The 23695-nt window shown below is 41.6% G+C and overlaps 1 protein-coding gene across 8 annotated transcripts in view; it reads left to right on the forward strand.

Annotated features, from left to right (window-relative positions):
• The window catches only part of cep112 (centrosomal protein 112), a 122911-nt gene that overhangs the window by 5893 nt on the left and 93323 nt on the right, over window positions 1-23695 (forward strand). For 7 of the 8 annotated variants that reach the window (XM_040051023.1, XM_040051053.1, XM_040051061.1 and 4 more), the window contains exons 5-9: window positions 5613-5697; window positions 8366-8440; window positions 11305-11352; window positions 11463-11537; window positions 20198-20284. In XM_040051023.1, coding sequence (XP_039906957.1) covers window positions 5613-5697; window positions 8366-8440; window positions 11305-11352; window positions 11463-11537; window positions 20198-20284 — 370 coding nt within the window. The remainder of the gene's footprint in view (window positions 1-5612; window positions 5698-8365; window positions 8441-11304; window positions 11353-11462; window positions 11538-20197; window positions 20285-23695) is intronic. The other variant, XM_040051069.1, reaches the window with a different exon arrangement.

The following is a 23695-nucleotide window of genomic DNA, read 5'->3' on the forward strand; positions in this document are numbered from 1 at the left end:
CAAAAACCCAAACATTTTTTTTGTCAGATATATAAGGTGCTAATGTATAAGGTATTTATTGAAGCATTCTGTTTTAAAGTTCTTCTACCAGACTTAAAATACTGAACTTTGCTGTGAAACTGGATACACGCAGCTTTTGTGAATGATTGCCCATCGTATTTGCTCAGCAGCGCTGTCTGAAAAAGCCAAAGACATTGCCAAGTTGTTGCATCAGTCCGCGTGAGCTGTCCATTCTGACTTTTCAAAGAGAAATACTTCAAAACAGCATGAGAGGATGAACCTCTCGTATTCTCTATCCATCTTTCTGTTCCTCCCCTCTTTACACTTTACCAATTGTTGAACTTGAGGTGTAACCCCCACAGAGCAGATAAAGAGAAGAATAAAGCTTGGTAGCTCATTAGTGTGTTCTCCGTTTTCTTTAATTGTTTGGCTTTCATTTCTTTTTGAACATCAGCCAAATGCCTTAAAAAAATATTGACTTTTAAAATTGGCCTGTGTTTTAAAGACGCTTGTGCTGCTCAGGTATACATCTATGTGTATAACACGCCTCGCTAAAACATTAAGCATCCTAGCATGCTTTTAGATATTTTATCTGACTCAAGGCAGTTCAGAGGCTCAACAAAGTGACGTTAGTAATGGCTCATTGATTTTTCACTGCAATTAACAAGGAAAGGCAAATCACCGCCCAGTGGCTTCATAAACTCATTAGCATAATAAAAAGAGAGCACTGTAAGTGCATTAAAGAGAGCTTAATATACACCAGGGCACTGTGTAAGAAGAAGCACAGGCCCGCCGCTGCCATATTTAATTCAAAGTTTTTCTGTCGGCTGTGGAGTCATTATGATTAGGCAGCGTGGTAGTTAGCTCTGTCACCTCACAGCGAGACGGGTGTGAACGTTTGGAACAAAGAGGCCTGATGGGGCCTTGCTGTGTGGCACAAGCATGTTCTCCTTTTGTCTTTGTGGGTTTCTTCCCACAGTTCCAAAAGATCTTGATTTGGTTAACTACCAACTCTCTGCATCAGCCCTGGTGTCTTTTCCAAACTGTCTCTGTTCCTGGGCTTTATTTTATATGACTTGCTCATATTGTTTAAATGAGTCTTATCCATGTATGGCCATAGGCCATACATGGATAAGACTCATAGGCCGAACTTGAATTACAGATGATGTAAAAGAAAACGTGTGGCTACCTTCAGTTAGATACAGCCTTAGAGGGTGTGGATAGAGGGGATTTTTGTGGCAAGCAGACTGCTGAGTACCATGGTGTCTGATTAGGATAAGACCATGAAAGACCTTCAGATCACAGACTAATGTCCTGATGGAGAAAATTAGCCAGACCAAGAGTCCTTTTATGTCTCTCTCTCATTTAGATAAGATTAAATAGAAGGAACTCGTCTGAGTCCCTCCCTGTGATGTGGCAGCATTTGATCTGTTTCACGCACCATTAGTCAGGTGATAGGCAGGGCTACGTTTAGCTTCTGAAGCTGGCTGGTTTGGGTTTCAATGTCTAAATGTAAAATTGTGCTGGTTTTTTTTTCGGAGGTTTTGAGATTACACACAAGTGGATGTGGCATGTTGTGTATATGTGTGTGTTTAGCTGATAATATTTTGTAGCATTAGTCAGAAATATTGAATTCCAAGCATGCTTTCCTCTTAAGCTGTGGTATTTCTAATTCCTTATTTAGCCACCAGATAGAGCTACCGCTTCGTATATAGCAGCAGTCCAGGTACAGCAATGCTGTGGGACATAAAAGCAGCCAATCTGCATTGGTCAGCAGATCATATAAAACATAATCTGTGTTTCATATAATGTCTTATGTTTAAAGATGTTTCATTGCTAAATTGAAAGGATGGATAATAAATCCTCTGCATTTTCTGAAGTCAGTTGTTGATGTTGATTGAAAAGCCTCACATCTCGTGCTCACAGGCCCCCACTCTCTTTTTGTCGCGCCCCCCCCCCCCCCCTTCTCCCCCCTCCAGGTGGTGTAGGGTTATGGTGGAGAATAGGTGGGGGCAGAGGGATGTTAGTGTCCCAAGGTCAGACTGCTTTAGTGAGGGTGCCCGAAGCCTGAGACCCGGACCCACTGGCTCTGCACCTGGAGGTCAGACTGGTGTATGGATGTCAGGTTTCTTTAATCAGCCAAGCTGCAGCTTCTGAAGGTCTACATGGTTTTCTCATTTTCTTGTGTGTGCGCGTGTGTGTGTGTAGCTCTGGCCTGACTTGCCACTGCTTTGATCTCTGGGCCTCAGACTCCAGACACATCTGATTCAATTATCCTCATCCACCTGTTGACTTAGAGGCCCAAAATTGCAAAGCTTGGCCCCCTTATCCATGTTCTGTGTGTGTGTGTGTGTGTGTGTGTGTGTGTGTGTGTGTGTGTGTGGACACATGCTTAGAGAGGGAAACTCTGTCTTTTGAAGTGTCTTCACATAATTATTCACAGACTAATGAAACAATATTGGAATTTATTGTGAGTGATGTAAAGCACTCATTTCAGTTCATTCTTGACATCCACTGACTGGTTTCTCAGAAGTGATATTAGACTGCGCCATGTTTTTGTGAAATCAACTCTGCATCTACAGAAGCTGTAACATATGAAATAGACTCGAGCGCTACCGGACTTCTTCCAGCTATTAAACACTCCAAAATGAACTATTTTGTAAATGCTACATATAAAGAAATGGGACAATCATTTCTACATCTAATCAGTATGTTGTAACATCACCAGTGTCAATTACAAGTGTGTTATTAGATCAGAATCCTATTTACGCCACTCTCTTTGGTACAACAACTTAATAACATGATAAATACAGTGCGGTGAAGAAGTATTGAGCAGACAAGGAGGAAGATTTCCTCGTCATTTATTAAAGTGGTCTTGGTCTATAGTTCTCCAGGTCTTTTGAAGATTTTTTTTCAAAGGATTTTTTTAGGACATTGATTGTCCAGTCAAATGTATCTGACCATTTGCAAAGGAATGTTCTTGTTTGTTATGCCACTTAACACTAACCTATAAATCATTCAAGCATAAAAAGGCAACAAACTAATGGTATGCATGAGTGTTGTCTAAACATGAATGGACTAATTTTAAATTGTATTTTTAGCCTCTTTGTTGCTAATAGCCTTTTGTTCCAGTATCTTTAGTTGAATCTACAAAAATGCCATTGATAGAAGAGTTCAGTAGGCATGAAATAGTATTTTTACACCAACAAGGTAATTCCCAAAGAAATATTAGCCAAAAATGTCGCATAAATCAGCGAACTATACCTAGATACTACACAAAGAGTTGATTGACAAGTCCATTATAATAAATGATAGGCAAAGCCACCAAAGATAAATTATAGGATAAGTTCTAATTGTCTAAACTTGTTGCAAAAGTTATGTAAGCGATTCTGTTAGTAATACAGTTGCACTGATTATCAGTTCAATGAGTTTAGGTTCATTTAATGATCTCTTATTGAGACCAAGGTCTCTTTTACGGGATGCATCATAATAAGATGATCACACATTTACCCAGATGACCTTAATTACTCACATTATGACAGGATATGGTAACGTTTTCACAACTTGGCTCGTGACTATAGGAGTTTGTTGGTTCTTGTCTTTGGGAGAAGCAACCTGTCACTGAACAGACTCCTCTGGTTGTTTATGGCCGTGTGCAGAGGATGCCCAGCATTGTCCATAATGTCCAGCAATTTTTTTTTTAGTGTCCCTTTCTCTGCCACTGTCACCAGAGTGTCCAGCTTCATGCCGACCACAGAGCCAGCCTTCCTGATCAGTTTTTCCAGCCTGGATGAGTCCTCCTTTGCTGTGTTGCTCCCCCAGCACACCACAGCATAGAAAAGTACTCCAGCAACCACCGACTGATAAAACATCCTCAGGAGCTTCCTGCAGATGTTAAAAGACTTCAGCCTCCTGAGGAAGTACAGTCGGCTTTGGGCTTTTTTATACAGGTGCTCTGTGTTGCATGACCAGTCCAGTTTGTTGTCCACCCACAGCCCGAGGTACTTGTTGACTAGGGCTGTTCGATATAACGATATATATCGGATGACGTAAAAACGTCTATCGTTTCATTTTATGCTATCGTTTGTTTCGTGGTGTCGCAAAATAAACTGTTTACGGCAATATTTTTTCATCCTTTTGATGGTCACTGTAGTGGCTATATTAATTTCTTCTTTCTCTTATATTTAATATAACCACACTACTGACGGACAAGCGGCTGTTTTTATGCGTTGTGGTTAGCAACAACGACGGTAACACCATCGCGTGTCCGCTTGTTTATGTTCCCCATAAACCTTTCACAATAAAGCTCAAGATCCTGTTGAGACTTTTCAAAATAAACCGAATCACGTGAAAGAGCAGATTATTTACAGATGAGAAGCAAAAAAGAGCTGCCAGGTGCTAAAAAAATAAACCTTAGACTCAAACGTTAGAACAGGCTTTTCCCCGCAGCACGCTGTGTAATAAATACTCACAAAGAAAACGGCGGCCGTTACAACTTATGTCTAAAAATCTATAGTATCATGCATCGGTTAAAACACTGGACTCCAGCTACATGACGCGCAGCTGGAAACACTTCCTGCAAGTCGAGCTGCCCGAGATTCACAGAATTTACAGAAAATGTTACATTTTTGTGATTTATATCGTTATCGGGACGATAGAATTCTTATATCGGGATATGAGATTTTGTTCATATCGCACAGCCCTATTGTTGACCACCTCCACCTCCTCTCCCTCTATCTGAACCGGCAGGTCCAGACTATAACAATACACAACCGAGAGCATTAGTTACTGGCAATACATGCCACTTTGATAGTGAACCAGGCATCTTTGTATTTTTTTTAAATTTATTTCGATAGTTGAATACTAATTGTTTACTGACATGACATTTAAATGACATGACAAATGAGGTTTAGAATACCAGGAATGCTAAAAAAAACCCAGCAGTGATAGGATGCCCAGAGGCTCCACATTGAGAGTGTGAAACAGTGCCCTCACAATGAAATGGGATGTCTTTATAAGATGATAGCTGCTTTTCTTTTTTATTTTATTCTTCACTGTTGTCCTACATCTCCCTGCTTTCTCTAACATCTTCATTCAATTAGCATCAGTGGGCTTTAAGTGCCTTGTGTGCGCCAGTGCTTAATGAGATTGTTAGCTCAGTTATGCAGATGTGTGTGCGCGCGTGTGGCAGAGAGGCAATAGTGAGAATGAGGAGTATGTGTGTGTGCGTACTTGTTTGCATGTGTGTCAGTGGATATAAGCTTTTTTCCACGTCAGGCTGCTTGTTTAAACCATGACGGATGAAATGTGAGGCATCAATTGAGATATGCGATTATAAAGCGATTGTACATGTTATAGACTGGTGCCCCGTGGGCTGTGCGTGGAAACAGACTGATGTGTAGCAGAGACATTTATTGTTCAGATGGGATGAAGTGCAGGCCACAAACCATGCAGCCAGTGCCAGATGTTGATCTGTGCAAATGGCAAGGCAGGCTGCCTATGCAAGCACATTCATATGCAAAGAGCGATTTGAGCAGACTCCAGAGATATGCACACACATATTGTAGGTTAACCTTTTACATTTGTGTTTGTCTCTCAATTTTTTCTTCCAGGAGAAGGCCATATGAGGATAGGGCAGCATCACGACCCGTGTCTTCCAGTCCACTGAGACAATCACCCAGACAAGTTACAAGAATGGTTAGTTCATCGCTATTCTTCAGAATTTCTAATCGCACCTCTGGACTTCCCCGGCATGTTTGTGTTACGATTCAGCAATTAGATTTATAGGTCCCTGCGAGGTAGCGTTGATGAGACATGAAATATTAACAGCAACCAGGCTGCTGTTGCCAACACAAACAGCAGACCCAACGTTTTGCTTTCTTCTTTAATGTTGACCAATTTGGGAATTCCTAAACTCATTTCCCCATGAAGTCGGAGGAAAATCCCTGTGCCCGCAAGTTTCTGTTTCGCAAAAGTGACTATAATGTCTTCACAGCTGACACACATAATGTGTGCAGCTTAAAACAGCTTTACAACTTCTTCTTTATGATTGTAATATTGTTTTTTAAAAAAGGTGTTCCTTCACCTCTTTATCAGGTTGCAGTTTGTGGTGCTGTCCGCTGTTATTGCATTTGTTATGATCCATGATTGTGAGCCATTATTTACATGTTAGAATCCTCCCACTGGGGTATATCCGTGTGCTTTTTTTTTTTCTCTCCTCCCTCCAAGGTGTGTGAAAACTAGGAGATGCAAAACACATTGCACTGAGAGACATTGTCAATATTGTGTCCTGTTTATTGATAGTCTTGAGCTACCCTTCATCTCCTTATAAAGTGGGAAATAGGTGCAGTGATTTATTGATGTAGAAAGAATACATGGAATTATATAAGGATATAAACCAAAACACTGCTTGTAAAGGAAGTTTAAAGCCAATACTTGATATGACCACCTTTATTCTTCAACACACCCTGAACTCTCTTAGGAAAGCTTTCTTATAATTTCCTTAAGTAGTGTTCAGGAATAGTTCTCCAGGTTTCTTGAAGGACATTCAAAGCTCCTATTTGGATGTTTGCTCTGTTTTCTGTCAAAATCATCCCACACGGTCTGAGCTCTGGTGGAGGCGAATCCATGACTGATAGTGACCTATATATGCTTTCACACACTGACAGTTGTTTGGAACCATTGTCGTACTGAGAAATTAAGCCAATGTCAGTCAGCCTCACAGCAAGAAGGTCCTGAGTTGGATTCCACCACCTGGCTGGGTCTTTTATGTATGGGGTTTGCATTTTCTGCCTATGTTTACGTGGGTTAGTGAGGTTAGGTTCATTCTAAATTGCCCATAGATGTGAATGTGAGTGGGATGGTTGTTTGTTTCTATTTGTTAGCCCTGTGACAGACAGGTGACCTATCCGGGGTGTACCCTGCCCAGGTAGCTGGGATAGGCTCCAGCCTCCCCGCAACCCTGAAAAGGATGAGCGGAAGACAACGGATGGATGGACTGCACACCATGCTGAGATATGCCACATTTTCAGCTAATAGTGTGGGAATCTGCAGGAATCATCTTGTTTGTGCAAAAATACTATTTTATACTTGTGTTATCTTTCCATTTTTCATATATTCTAATAAAGAAATAGGAAAAAAATTGTGGTGTTTACATCAGACTGTCAATAAAGAGGCCAAAGTTACAGTTTAAAAATCGGTTCTTTTCATGTCTTCATGTGCAGACATAACACTGGTTCTTCTATTAAGTTAGCTACTTTTTTTTGGTTAATGATTCATAGGCCAGTTAAGTGGCTTAACAAATAAAAACACTGCTGTGAAAATGGTCAGGTATAACTGGAATGAAAATTAATGAAAAAAAAAGCCAATGTCCAAAGAAGAACTTTGAAAGGCCTTTAAAAAGCCCGGAGAACTATTGCTCAAGACCACTAACAAAAATGACATGAAAGTCTGACCTCTAGGAATCAAAATATTAAAAAAATGAGTGGTGCCTCAAGATGTTTGCACAGTACTGTATTTAAAAGTAATGCTTTGAATTTATGGTGCAATTCTGAGAATGCAGCATGCTGTTTTGAACAGCCGGTGGCCTGCATACCCAGCATTCCTAGATATTGAAATGTTTGTTTAAGGGCGAGGCTCTGGAACCTTAATGCCTTTTTAATCAGAAAGGGCATTTAATCCCAAGCTATTCCATTCTGCGATTTCTTTGCATCGATGCAGTTCTGCTGAGGTACACCCAAGGTCCACACTCCACGAGATCTTAATCAAATTCAACAACATATCTCCTTTCCCTATCACTCTCTCAACTTTATTAGATATTTCCCCCATTTCAACCTTGCTGCCCAACCTCGACTAGAGTAAACTGATCTTGTATCAATAAAAGCCCCTGCAAGCAGTCAACTTATCCTGCATAAAATAAATCCGGCGCCCCGTCGTAAAACAAAAGGCTGGAGAAAAACAAGAATGACAGGCAGCCGAGCTGCACATATGCCCCTCTTGCGGAATTTACTGTGTGACGGAAATGATGTGGAACTGCCAAACATCTGGAGCACTGTATGTGAGAGGGAGGAGAGCGAGGGAGCAAAGGGTGGAGAAATGGAGATAACAAGGGAGTAGAGGGTTGTTAGTTAAACACATGTGGGTGCACTGTGTATCTGTAAGCTTTTAAAGAGCCCTTTTGTTGTTGCCAAGAGAGAAATTACATTGTGTCAGCAGGCAGTGATAACCTCCATCACCGCCTGTTCCTCTGGCCAAACTGCCAATCAGAGCGCTGTCAGAAAACATATCAACCATCTTAACTTCCATTTTATTCCTGCTGTTGATACCCTTCTTTTTTATCCCACCCTTGTCCCCCCCCCCTCCTCAGGTGGATGGGGAGCCAAACCATATATCTCCTGATGACAGTGACCTGGAGGCTCGTCTCAACAGCTGGAACCTGGGGGTGAGTCCAGGGGCATGCCATGAGCTTCTTTGTTACATGCAGCTGTCAAACGTGCTGTTGCTCGCCACAGTGACAGCAGTGAGTCTGAGCACTTAAGTACATCCGCATCAGTAGTGCAGTGACGCAGAGTTAACAGCACCGTTCGAACAAAGGGTTGAGAGGCCTTTCACCTGTGTTCTCTTGAAAACACTTCCTTTAGGCAGTTTGGCGCTATTGTAGGATGTCAGGGTAGGACGGGGAGCGAGAGAAAGGTTGTGTAAACTGAGAAATTGAAGATGTGTGAATCATTCTTATCTTCTCTATCTGAGTGCATCAGGCCTGGGCTTGATATGCCCCCTGCCCTCTTATGTTCCTATCGCCTCACCTGCATGACCCTTCGACTGTCTTTTTTTTTTTCTTCTTCTTCTGTTTTTTTGTTTTGTTTTCTTTAACATGCTTGTTACCTTTGACTTTCTCCTTTCTCCACTAATATTTTGGCAAAATCTCCCCTTTCTGTTTTCCGACTTTTTGCACGTTTCTCCAATCCATTGTCCTCTCCGTCTGTCTGTGACTACCTCCCCTTTATTCTCCCTCTCTCTTTCGGTACAGGGGTAATCTGAGGCATCCATCAGCTGACGTGAAGCAGCGCACCGCGCTGCTCTGCTTTCCTCTGTGTTGAAACGCTGATAAGAGGCATTGCTTGGCAACCCTCCCCCTAGCCTGCATCTTTCAAATCAACAGATGTTCCTTCACACACAAATACACACAGGCCTGCTCAAGTTTATAGAAGTTTTTATAGATGCGCTGCCTCAAAGTGCCCGACGCCTATGAAATTTCAGCACAGCTGAGCATCATTTTATCTGGAACATCTTTAGCATCTCTTTAGATGTTCTGAAGCAATCCATATCGATTTGTTGTTCATTTCACCCTGATGTAATAAAGTGAGTGCAGTCAGCATTGGTAACATGGTAACCGGACAGTGTATAACAAATTGCTTCAGACTTGGAAAGCTGGACACAAAACCTGAGTCAGCTGGACCTCCATCTGTTTTTAACTTTCATGTGGTTTGTGTGTTAGAGCAGCTAGTTTTATGTAAAATGGGAGTTTTGCTACCTTAGAGATGGGTGCAATATGCACAGGACTACCTGTAGGCAGAAGTTTTTTAAACTTGTGTCACATGTAATACAGTTGTTCAGTTGTTGCTCCTACCATTGGCTGTCTGTGGTTAAAAGGGCTGTGCCGACGACTTGCTCAACACCAGTCCAAAACTAGGAAGCTATCAATCATGGCCTCTCTTTTGGCTGGAGAGCCATCCCTTGCGATTTGAAGTGTTGTTCCTCTTGTGCGTCCGTCCATCCATCCACGTCAGGATTCAATGACACAGGACGCCGTGCCAGCTGCGAGGCTGGACAAACATATGCTTAGAGGAGTGTGTGTGTGTGTGGGCAGGCATGCAGGGCAAGAGTATGTGCACAGGCATACATGTGCACGGAGTCCAAGTTTAGCATTGCACCATGCCAGCATTACACCACAGCATTTAGTCTGCATGTCTTCCTCGCCCTGTGGGCCGTGCTCAATCAAATGTGATGACTGGCTGTCTGTAGATATAAAAAGAAAATCCCATTCTTGTTTTCAGTCTGGGCACTAGTTTAGAAGAATATCGATTGATTCATCACTTGGCGAATGTGAATTTGTTTTCTGGCCTTCGCCAGACTTAAGTAGCAATTCATCACACATCATTGCACCCACCACCGCAGCGCTGGTTATTTTTTTTATTTATTTTTTTTATAGCGCTGGTTATGTCGAGCGGTCTAACTCGGATGTTTCCTTTTGTTGAGGACTTGCAGTGAAATGTATGACCTGTTTTTACCTGCGTGTAGACTTAGCAGGGAGCCACAGTTACTCACCCTAAAGCAAAGATTTTGTCTTTATCCTCATACTGTAACTGTAAACGTTTGAGGCCCAAACTCTGAGGTTTTTTTCAGGTCCTGTTTTTTCCCATTCATTCTGGATTAGCTTTGCGTGGGCCGTGCCACCTTACGGCATTAAATCCCCCCCCCCCCCCACCCCCCCCTTTTTTTTTTTTTTACATTGAATGAGTCCCACACTTCCCTCCTCTTCCTTCTCTTCCTCCTTGTTCTCCTCCTTCATTGCTATGTTGAAGAGATTAGCAACAGAACTGTTTACTGGGCGTCATTGCTGTCATCTCTAGAGTCGGCTCTGCTGCTTTGAAAAGCCGTGATCTTGCTGCTAGTTGGCAGCCCCTACAGACAGCCCCAGTGCATCAGAGCGAAACGCTGTATGATAGTGCGAGTTCACAAGAAAGTAATGGGGTCATAAACAAATGTCAAATAGTGCAAGCAAAAACAGCAGGCTGTCAAGCAGCAGATATTTTTGCAGTTTGTGTCACAGTTAGTGAGGTGTATTGATGTAACACCGCAGAGAGACATGGACCGTGACCCGCTTACTTTCAGGTGGTTTAGCGGCTCGCTCTTTTTCAGTCTACTGTGTTTCATATTGTAATCAAAGAATACGCTGTGTCAGTGTTTTGGCAGGGATGTGTACACATTTGTCTCAGCGTGACAGTAAATGGACCAGGGATAGCTTAGAGATTAGCGGTCCTGAGTGTTGACAAAAGGGACAGCAGAAAGAGGCCAAGAGCGGAAACAGAGCTCGCCACACACACAAAGCCTTGAAGTGTCCCGACGCATTCTGCCTTTCTAAACAGACACAAGTTGACGGAAGAGGCTTCAGCCATAGCACTGGGCTTTTGATGTGCTCCCCACATTGTTTATGGCAGACTTAGGGTGGAGGTAGTGGTAAGGCTTTGTTAAGAGAGGAAGGAGCCAAAGAGAGGTCTAAAGTTTTTCTGTTTACTCTTTCAGATTGAGAAGCCAAGGTATTTGCGAGAGGAGCCCGTTCCCTTGTCACCAGTAAGTTGTCAGGGGGTCTCTTGTACTTTATTTATTGTTACGTGAAGAAAATTGTCTTTGATTTCCTGAGTCTTCTCATTCCCACATCTCTCTTTACTATATCTCCTTAGATTTTCAAGTCAAGCTTTGGGGGGAAGAGTAACTTGGCCAGTGATCAGGGTGCACAACTGTTACAGAGCAAAGAGGTATGAACCAGAATGAGAGACATTTGCCACTAACTGAGAATATACATACTTTATGCAGTCACTGGCCACTTGGTTTGGTCCATCAGTTCAATCAGTTTAGGGATGGAAACATGGTCAAGATGACCTGCTAATGTTCAAACCGAGCATCAGAATGGGAAAGAAAGGTAATTTCAGTGAATGCGTCACGGTTGTTAGTGGCAGATGGGCTGGTGTGAGTATTTCAGAAACTGCTGATCTACTGGGATTTTTCCCAAACAACGGTCTCTAGGGTTTAAGAGACAGTAAATCAAATAACCACTCGTTACAACCAGGGAAGGAGACATTCAAAGGGACGGGACAGAATCTGCTGTAAACAGCATGTAAGCATGACTCCATCCTGCCTTGTATCGACAATTCAGGCTGGTGGTGTTGTATTGATAAGGGGGATATTTTCTTGGCACACTTTGAGCTCCTTAGTACCAAGTTAGTATTGTTAAACACTACAGCCTACCTGATTATTGTTGCTACCCATGTCCATCCTTTTATGACCACAGTGTGCCCCTCTTCTGTCATATCCCAAAGCTCAAATCATTTCAAATTTGGTTTCTTGAACATAACAGTGAGTTCACTGTACTCAAATGACCTCCACAATAACCAGATCTCTATCCAACACAGCACCTTTGGGATGTGGTGGAACGGGAAATTCACATCATGGATGTGCAGCCAATAAATCTGTCATGACAATAAGGACCAAAATCTCTGAGGAATGTTTCCAGCAGATATTTTAATTCTAAGCCATTAAGCCAAGCTGGTACTTGCAACGTGCACCTAATGAAGTGGCCAGTGAGTGTACATATACATTAAGTAGCCATAACAATGGCGAATGGTGAATGGCCTGTATTTGTATAGCGCTTTTCTAGTCCCTAAGGACCCCAAAGCGCTTTACACGTTCAGTCATCCACCCATTCACACACACATTCACTCACTGGTGATGGCAAGCTACATTGTAGCCACAGCCACCCTGGGGCGCACTGACAGCCATTAGTTTTACAACAGTAAAACTAATGGCTGTCAGCTTTCATATAATGTATGTTATTATTGTTGAACTTTTCAGCAAACTATTTCACCAGCTAGTGAGCGAGTTAACATGAAGCCACCGCTTGACACAGACATTGCTTACAGCATAGAATTTAACACAGTCAGAGACACTCTGCTGGACAAGCTCTCTTGTTGCTTTATGGCATTAAACGCCCCCACAGCCACGTGCGCGCACACACACACACATACTGTTTGTACTGTTGAAATAGCCAAGGCCTCTTAAAAAGACAAATATAATGCAAGTTCCCAGTGATGACACTTTTTTCCCTTATGTGGATTTAAGCTGAAAATCCTATTCTGAAAACATGCTTTGAAGTCCCGTGTGCTCCTCCCAAACTTCCCCGAACCCCCACACATTCCTCCCACCATCCACCTTTTAATGCACTGTTAAATATAAAACTGAGCATGACTTGTCTGTAATAGCTATGGCTTTTCATACCTGCAGCCAGTCAGTAAGCTCTGGCTGGAAAAACATACAGGACATTTTGGACAAGAATGGTCTGGTTTGTTGGTCTCTCATGACAAGGATCTGTTTGTGATCGGTGGATGTAAATCTTCTTTTACCAGTCAGGCAATGTTTCTGTGCACTGACTGAATGAGGCAACTCCATTATGAAAACATTAAAGCCACGTCCTATGCTGTTTGATCCCACCTCAGACTAGCTCACTGGCTCCATACAGCCGTGTGTGGTGGGAATATAAATTTACCTCAGCAGAACATATTTAATGCAGTGAGTTACCGCTTTATTAGATACACCTGTGTGATCTAGTGCAGTGCGACATAATTGTCCGTCAATAAATTGTGTAGTGTAATGTTTATGACATTCAGTGTTTTTGATGTTTGTGAAAGTGGTATTTGAGCATATGCTTAGTGTTTTTGGTGCGCACAGTATATTACGAGTCTGACACTGGTGTGAGCTGTGAGATTTAGTTCATATGTGAACGGCCTTGAATATGAGCATGGATTTTTAGGAAGAAAGCCATGGCAAACGGCACCGGCCGTTTACCGAGGTCACATGCTAGCAATGTGGGAAATACTAAAAGTTCAGGAAATCCATTGCACTTAGTCTCAACTTGTATTGAGACTATGGTTTTCTAAGAAAAGTGCATCTAGATTGTTAAATATAAGCGTATGTGATTTAGGCTTACTACATTACGGATGGACAACAAATGCATTTGGTACTAACAATTTGTAATTTGTTGCACTCATACGTGTCCTTCTCTGGATACTTTGATATTTGTAGAGGAATATCTGTTTTAGATCTGTGGGGTTCTGGCTGGAATCTGATTGTAAACAAAGTGCAAAGTTTTGTGTATGTAGACAATAAAAGATTTGCAATTTTCACCAATGTATCACAGTTAACCGCCGCATTATCACAGTTACACGTGTCATTTCCAACTTGGCCCCATCCAGTCGCAAACTGATAGCAGACTGAATCTGTCTTATTGCTGTTGTATCGCTGTCTTGATGCACCAAAGTAACTCAGAAGACAGCAACTGTAACTGTGAGTTGTTAGCTGACCCGGTCCGAGTCCATTTCATCCGTTTCTAAGGCGCACAGTCGCAGTCGTTTATGATCGTGTTGCAGAATCTAGCCACTATTTGGCCTAGTGTGACCGTAGCATAAAGTACCACATAGGTGAATTTCAAAGTCAGTCAGTTACCCGATGATGGGAGTGCTGTTTGTACTATTTATTTAAAAAATGGAACATACCATGAGCAGTTCCTTATTCAGGCACAGTATTAAGCTGCAGCTTGTGTTTTGGACCAGTCTGTGGCCACTGTAGTGAGGTATTTAAAATGCTGAAAAAAACACAGACTTACAGCAAAAGGTAAGACTGCGAGGTTTGTACGGGTAAAGCACCTTCTTCGTAGTCAACCCATGTTGCCCTTTGACTTTGCCGGCATGCAGAAACTTTTCTCGTAATCTTGTCCGGCTCTGCTATTCCGTGGCTGTCTGGGTTAGGTCTGGGAAATCACAGTGACATCACTTCCCCGTAATCCCTAAAGCATAGTTGGAAATTTACCCAGGTTTAAAGTGTTATACACGCCACATGCCATTAAGCTGGTGGCAGCTTAACGAACATCTCAGCTTTCACACCAAGCTCATCCTCCTGCTAATCTACTGACTGCATTACTAAAAATGCAGACTGTTTTTTTTTCCCTTGTGGAACAATGAGTGGCAGCTGAGAAACTTCCCTGCAAGCTGCCATTGCTTTAAGTAACTTAGCTTATACATATATGCACACTTACAGGGGAAAATGTGGAAAATGTCCTGCTAAAGTCCTGCTAATCCTACAGCGCGCTCTAGCAGTGCTTAGCATTAAGAGGGCTGGGCCTTTATTTGGAAATTCAATTAAATGTCGACCGATGAGTCAGGTTACGCTATACATAGGCCTAAGTCTTGTAATTATGGAACATACTGACAGACTGACTAAAATACCCAGACTTTCTTCTGCAGTTTGTGCGTTCATGCCGTCTACAAACTACCCCCCCCCCCCCCCCCCCCCCCCCCCTTGGTACCTGACCTGAGGGATTGGCAGTGTGTTAGTGTCAAGCAGTACCATTCTAATGGTCACAATTCCCTGAATGAAGATCAGTACGCTTTGGTTTCTGATGCCATAATGATGCAGTCTCTCTATTCTAAGACCCTTAGGATGGAGCTTGAGCTCACAGCCTGTGACTTAGAGGGCCATAGCCTGCCTTATCTGATCGCTTTTCAAAGCTAAAAAAAAAAGAGTAACCTATTGAGTCTTAGTATTTTTTAAAGGGACTAGTTCAGTATGGCGCTTCAGGCTAGAAGATATAAAGGATCTGCAGTGTTCCAAGATGATGAAGTTACTGCTCAGCTTTTGAGTTTGCATATTTGATGTTTTCATGTTAGAAATTTTTAAGTAGTGTGTTTACTTACTCTGTATTCAGAGCTGCAGTTTATTTATTTATTTATTTCCCCACATGTCAGAGTCGAATTTTAGCCAAAGTTTTTATCCGGCCTGTACAATCTGGACAGACTACAGTAAATTAACTTCTTGTCAGACTGTGGAAATGGCATCTAGCTGCTCCTGAGCAGATAGTGCAGCGCTGTATACCGACTATCCTAGAGCATCTGTGTTTACTGAGGATGAAAGACGCACCGGGACATTGTACATCTCAAGCGCGATGAAGGAAATGCACAAATGCAACCTTGCTTTGTGGAGCCTAAACAGTTAGCAGCCGATTTGTGAACACGTCCCCCCCGAGGGAAAAGGCCCTGACCCCGCGATGGTTTCGAGAGCAGAAAAAGCAACCTCCTTCCCTTTCTCGTACCCGTCCTCGCTTTCTTTCCTCCGTCTCTCTCTCTCTTTCTCTAGCCTCTCATCCTTTCAAGAGCGAAGTGTCAAAAAACATGGCATCTTACAGCGCTCGCTACAACTCTGAAGAAGAGAAAAGGGAAAAAGCTGTACCACCCAGTTGGGCTGATTGAAGCTGTCTCAAAAGCCTTAGGTGTACGACATTCCTCCTCCTCCTTCCTTCACCGACGCCTTTTATAAACAAGTTTCAGACACCCCTGATCTAGTTTGGCAAACTTTCTCCAAAGAGCATTTGAACAGAGGATGAGAAAGTGACACCCCCACACGTTCTTTTTTTGGGGAGTAGAGGGGACGGGGGGAGGGCAGAATCAGGTCTCTACTAACTCCTTTGCTTTTCAATCACTGCTACCTCTCTCCCCATCTCTCCCTCTGTCTTTTCTTACCCCCTCCTTTTCTTTTGCCTTTTCCTTTCTTCTCTGACACGTCTCCTGTGGTCCCCTCAATTGCACAAGAAATGGCAGTAAATCAAGGAAAAAAGAAGCAGAATACTTAACAGAGCTTTGTCAAGGATACAGTGTCTAAGTGTAGCTGAAATACAATAATGAGGAGAATCGTCTAGAAGGCAATTCAATTATTTTAGTTGGAATTTTATTTTTAACACGGCTCTCAATGTAAAGTGAATTGCCGACATGTATTTATAATTTTTTATATGTTTAGTATGTTGTTGGTGTTTTTATTGTATTGTATGTGTACACTTAAACACCTGTGTAGTTAAATCATGTCTGTACTCAGACATCACAGTTACTTCCCTTTGATTCTCTCTAAGAGAGAAGGTCTAATGTGGTTTGAGTGTGCCAAGTAATGTTGTGGGAATTTTCTGCTTAATAGTTTTTGATGACTAGAACAAACATGATCTAGCCCTGGGACGTTATAACTGCTGACATAGTCATACACACAGCCGCACTTTCAAAGGAGGAACACTGTCACCCTGCTTTAGGGTTGATTAAGACACCAGAACAGACAGTGACTAAACATGAGTAGGGACATCAAAGGAAATGGTCAGTCATCTTTGTGTCAAAGACTTTCTTTGTGCCTCCGTGTGTTGTTGGCACTTAACAGCAATCTAACTAGGAAAATGTGAGACATACTTTTTCCAAAGGTGGAATAAAAATAGCATTATTATTCCATGACATGTGACAGATTGACATCAGCCTTTGCAAGGTCATCCTGTCTCCAGAAAGGGAGACAAATCTGTATGGTTGTTGCACCAGGAAGGTTGTAAAAATCTGCCAAATCAAACATGCAAAGTTACCTGCTGTAGCGACCCCTTGTAAATAAGGGAGTAGCCAAAGGTAGCTAATTATAGAAAATTCTGGTTTGTTTGAGTAATGAATTCATTACTTATCCAGCCAGTTTATGTTTACACATGTTTAATTTTAACACTCACACAAAGAGGTTTGATATGTTTTATTGGTTTTGTGGGTTTATTCTTATTGGCAGCCTCCAAGCTGGTACTGGTGAAGGCCTGGGAACAGAAATCTTTATATGAGAAAACATTACTTTAGCATTAAACTGATGTGTATTCTAATGGGTAGGAGGACCCGTTTACACGGGTCAGGCATAACATTATGACATATGGCAGGTGACTTATTATCTCTTAATCATGGCACATGCTAGTGAGATGTATTAGGGAGGAAGTGAGCATTTTGTCCTCAAAGTTGATGCTGAAATTAGGAAAAATAGGCAAGTGTAAAGATTTGAGCAAGTTTGAAACAGCCAAATTAAATGGCTGAATAAACTGGGTCAGAGCATTTCCAAAACTGCAGCTTATATTTGGTGTTCCTGGTCTGCAGTGGTCAGTATCTATTAAAAGTGGTCCAACAGTGGTGAACCAGCGACGGGGTCATGGGCAGCCAAGGCTCACTGAAGCATGTGATGAACGAGGGCTTTCCTGCGCAGTGCAGTCGAACAGACGAGCTATTATAGCTCAAATTGCTGAAAAGGTTAATGCTGGTTATGATGGAAATGTGTTAGTTTGTTGTGTGTGGGGCTGCATAGCTGCTAACCCCACAGTATCCAAATTGGACAGAGCAATGGAAGAAGGTGGCCTGGTCTGATCAATGACATTTCCTTTTATATCACATGGATGGACCAGGTGTGTCACTTACCTGGGTAATGTTCTGATATCCATGTGAATGGGAGGTGTTGGTGGATGTAAGCTAAATTTTAATAGATTGTTAACACAGGCCCAATCCACATCCTTATAAAGTCTTCAGCAAATGAATTCAAAGCTTTTTGAGCTATACTGTTTACAGACAGAATGACACGCACACGAACGCTACCAAAAACATAACCTCCATCTCTGAGGTAATTATTAGTGAGTGTTTTCATAAAAGCGATGATCACTGTTACTAGTGGCAGCTAAATAGTGGTAGGATACAGTGTGTTTTGGACCACAGATGCACAGGTCAAAAGCTGTAAGTACAAATTCCTTAATACTGTAAGGCTTAGAGTATTATCTGCTCATACTTTCACATCTTATTGGTAAGACTAGGCTATGGATCAAAAAGTGTCCTCTTCTTCTTTTTTTCTGTTTTCTTTTGTTAGCTTTGAAAGTGTGTAAAAAGCACATTTATATCTTTATAAAGCTGAGACAGCTTTATAAATCAGTAAATTCTTAGCTTAAGTTTAAGCCACTAAATATTTAGAAACCACGTTTTGTCAAAAAGCTGTCATTTTGTAGCTTTGTCTCTCTCCTTCAGATGTAGTTGTGTGATGATTAATGGCTCTTTGAAGATGAAAAACACGTAGATTTTTTTTTCTTTTTCTTCTTTTTTGTTTGAGTCAATTACAGAAAGTGACGAATCATTAGGGTTTTGTTTTACGGTGTGTGAACGTCCTCTAGCTCCAGGAGATTTGTTCCAACATGCTCGTGACAACGTTGAACTTTTGATCCTTTGAAAACAGTGTTTGAATGAAAGCAGCCTTTCCCTGCATAATTAACTTAACTACACACAAACAGGTTTTTACTTTGTTTATTGTAAACAAACGTGTACACAGAGTAGAGCAGGGTGATATGACCTAAAATATTTATCACGATATACATTTGAAAATTGGCGATAACGATATAACTGACGATATAATTGACACTAGACAAAATACTTTACAACTCCACAACTTTATTAGTGCAAAAAACCCCATCAATGTATTTTCACTTAAACAAGCAACTGTTTTTTATGTGCATTAAAGTTATATAAAAACGTAACAGTGCAAATTCCTTGCTGACAGTTTAACCAAAAGGCATTTCCAGTGGAAATTGGCCGACATATCCTCAGCATAATCATGTATAATATCCACAAAACTTAAAAAGAGGTTACACACACACAATACGGTAATATTATGTTGAAGCACAGTACGTATCACTCCGCGAGGCACCTGCCTACGATAGCCGTAATGCTCCGACAATCCATCAAGCAGTGCGGGTTCGTAGCTTAGCAAAGTCGTACTAAAACATTTGACAGATTTTCGAGCGCTGTGTACATAAAATCCTTTCGAGGTCAGTAAACACAACCAGAATTCATACATAAGGCACACGGGATTATAAAGGGCACTGTCGATTTTCAGAAAAATCAAAGGATTGATTTTAAGTGTACCGTATTTTCCAAACAACACGGTAATAACGAAGGCCCGCTAGCATGCGCTACCAAAAATAGTGCTTTGTTGTGTATCTGACGGACGAAAGCCAAACCAGTTCCACACCACTGAAGTTGCAGCATTTTTACAAACCAATTCTGGTTCATCCGTTTCATTTAACGATCTACTTTCGTTCTTCTCATGTGCATATGTAAACATAGGCGCTGCGCATGCGCGTTTTACCCATATTCTATGGCGATATTTCATTTTCCTATCGTTGCCCAAAATTACACCGGTATTACCATGAACGGTATGATAGCCCAGCCCTAACACAGAGATAAGCAGAGCAAACAGTTGGGCACATTTGAAGCTCTCTGTGTGTGGAAAAATCTTTTTATTTTTTTAAAGGTTTAATGTGGTTTTATTTGATCATCAGCTGCACTTGTTTGGGAGATGCTGTAACTGTATCATCCAGATTTATGTTACCTTTGACAGACAGGCTCTGTTATTCCGTGTCGTGTCTGTAAAACAGTTGGGACACAGATTTTAGTGGTTAAAATATCTTGCTCATAATATTTGGTGGTAGGATGACAAAAGTTAAATCACGGTTTTAAACGTGTTGTAAATGTTACATATGGCATTTGGTTCTCTTTGTTCTCAGACCGAGATGAAGATCAAAGTGTTGGAGGCCAAGCATCAGGAGGAAAAACTGAAGATGCAGCAGAGACACGATGCAGAGGTTGAGAAAGTAAGAACAAAAGCTTTTGCATATTTCACAGTCCTTGCTTAGTGTGTACTCAATTAATTATTGTAATCAATTATTGTAACTTTCCAGCTGTTTGGATATTTTTAATTATGGCAGTTATTGACCTGTGTTTAGCTAGCTCTTATAGGGAAGTGACAAACATGCCTTCCCTGGACACTTTAGTAGGTACACCTACTGTAGCTGGTCTTGGGTTGGACACCCTTGTTTTCATAACTGCCGTAATGCTTTGTGGCTTAGATTCAACAAGGTGCTGGAAACATTCCTGAGAGATTTTGATTCATATTGACACTGACAGACTATTTGAGTACAATTAAGTCTTTGTCCTGTACAGCAAACCAGTTTGAGAACTGAGCTTTGTGACATGGAACATTATCCTGCTGGAAGCAGCATTCAGAAGATTGGTTACGCCATGGTCATAAAGGGATGGACATGGTCAGCAACAATACTCATCTAGGCTGTGGGGTTTAATGGTCAGTTGTCACCACCACCACCAATCTGAATTGTTCATACAATGTTTGATGGATTCATGCTTTCGTGTTCTCCATGTCCAAACTCTGATCCCACCACCTAAATGTTGCAGAAGAAACTGAGATTCCTCAGACCAGGCAACATTTTTCCAATCTTCTGTGGTCCAATTTTGGTGAGCCTGTGTAAACAGTAGCCTCGTGGTCTTCTGCTGCTGTAGCCCATCTGCTTCAAGGTTCAGTGTGTTGTGATTTCAGAGATGCTCTTGTACATACTTTGGTTATAACTAGTGGTTATTTGAGTCTGGCCATCTTTCCTTGACCTTTGACATTAACACGGTATTTCTAACCAGAAAAATGCTGCCCACAGGATATTTTCTTTTTTTTTCTTTTCTTTTTTCTTTTTGGACCAGCCAATTTGGAACCGATAATCATTTAGTCCTTTAGTGAACATGGCTAAATCTCCTTTTTGATTGTATTTGTTATGGTCACCTCTTTAGATAACTTTTAATTATATAAAGTTGGTGCTAATATAATGCCCTCGACATGAGTGAAAATAGTTTGTGCAGTTCTTTTCTCGACAGGCCCGCTCACTTCGGTGCTCAGGAGAGCTGTTTAACCTACGCCCGTCACTGATCTTGATTCTCATTTGGTGGCTAATGAAAAGTAAAGGAATGAGTCTGTCCTCTTCTTAGCGCTCCATCCTGCATGTAATCACCTCTTCAAAGCTTTTTGTCAGCTGGTTAAAATAGCAATAAAGCTGGTTTATTTCACATTATAGTCGGTGCCCGTCAGTTAGGCTGCAGATCAAGCACCTGGGATCTGTCACGTACTCACTATGACTTTCCTTTGCTGCCACACAAGCTTCTAATAAAACAGAAAAAAAACACTCTACTTTTCTTCCTACTTTAAAATGCCCATTGCATCTTAGTGTTTGACAAGAGACAGGATGACAGCCAGCTCTTTTTTGCCCCCCCCCCCTCTCTTTAATTACATACAGATTGCAACTTATGTCCAATTTAATTTCCACTGAATGTTACCCAATATTCCCCATAATGGCTTCAAAGGGGAGTTATTCAGGGGTGGACTTTGATGAGCCGGATGGAAAGTGGACAAGCTAGGTTTAGTTTTAATTAGTCTACTTATAAATAATGTATCGGCTGCTGAAAGGCTACGAGTCGTTGTCCCATTGCTTTAAATCCAAAGCATGGTGAGAGTAGTTCCAAATTATTTGATAAAATCAAGTGCAGAAGAACATCTTATGTTATTAAAAAAAAAAAGGTAAATGTTAAACGCAGACTACTTTAGGCCCGGAAGTAGGATTCGTCATGTCATCACTGAACAACCGGATTGTGTGTGTAAGCAGTGTAGATATATATATATGGTAAATGGTAAAATGGCCTGTATTTATATAGCGCTTTACTAGTCCCTAAGGACCCCAAAGCGCTTTACATATCCAGTCATCCACCCATTCACACACACATTCACACACTGGTGATGGCAGCTACATTGTAGCCACAGCCACCCTGGGGCGCACTGACAGAGGCGAGGCTGCCGGACACTGGCGCCACCGGGCCCTCTGACCACCACCAGTAGGCAACGGGTGAAGTGTCTTGCCCAAGGACACAACGACCGAGACTGTCCAAGCCGGGGCTCGAACCGGCAACCTTCCGATTACAAGGCGAACTCCCAACTCTTGAGCCACGATCGTGCAAACATGCAAATCTCCGTTTACTGTACAATATGTTATAAATGGCGCTGAGATTAAATTACATATGTTACAGATTCCGTTGGTTCTTTCTTCTGCAGTTTAATTTTGTCCTGTTCCAGTGATGTATTGGTCAAAGTCAGAGCCAGCCAGGCTGGATCCCCTTCCCCCAGCATAGGATGTATTTTCAATCCTAAAATGGACATCCTAAAAGCTGCCATTTCCCACTGTCTGGTGCACTCTCTCTGGAACTGACACTGTGTCATCGGCTTGTTCAGTGGAAATGACAACAACGCCTCTAGGGTAGTAAAATGGAAAAAAAAAATGGGTATCCCTAAATGCTCTGTGAACTTTGCTCCAGTCACCCTATCCTCCTTTCATCTCTCTCCCATCACACTCTCACTCACAGAGACGATGGTAGACTGGACTAATAAGTGCACTTAAATTGAACAAAATGCTAAAGTCTCATGGGCTTCGGGAATTAATGGAAAAATAACCACTGGTCCATTTCAGCCAGAGCATCATCTGTTGTTGAAATAACGCTATTTATTCCCTTTTGTTAATGGCATTACTCCCAAACCTAAAAATACAGCCAAAAAAATCCATTAAGCTTATAGACAGGTTCAGAATGATATTTCAAGTAGATTCGATAAAATGAGACTTGGATTGTTGAGTTTGGATTAATTTTGTCTGTAAAGTAAACCAGTCTGCTTGGCACCATCTGCATAGCAGATAGATTCACCAGTTGCAGAATGCACTTACATATATATGCATATTATGCAACAGAGTAATTGAGAAACTCTCCATGGCCTAATTTAACTAATTACTTACAGATGGCAGCAGGAAGCAGATGCAGTTACCTCATTGCGCCTTAGCACAGGTGGTTCATTCAGCTGCCATTTCTCACACTTTGCACGTAGTCTCCTAAGTAATGGATGTGCTTATTAAAGATGAAATGAATGAAGTCATACAGTGAAATGTCATACAGCGTGTTTCATGTTGCTACAGATAACAGCCTTTAATTTAGGCATGCATGAGATAAACACATGATTCATAGCAGACGAACAATCTCTTTTTCTGTCTTTTTTAAAAACGAAATTAATAATAAATTTACATTAGCATCCATAAACAGAAGACTTAAGCGTCACCACCCTTAAGCTAGTATGGCGTTAAATTCTCTCGTTTTTTGTATCTTCATATCAGGGTTGCAGTGTGGCTGAA

The sequence above is a fragment of the Simochromis diagramma genome, unplaced genomic scaffold (genome assembly GCF_900408965.1).
Source record: "Simochromis diagramma unplaced genomic scaffold, fSimDia1.1 OVJJ01000321.1, whole genome shotgun sequence".
In the NCBI taxonomy this organism is placed as follows: domain Eukaryota; kingdom Metazoa; phylum Chordata; class Actinopteri; order Cichliformes; family Cichlidae; genus Simochromis; species Simochromis diagramma.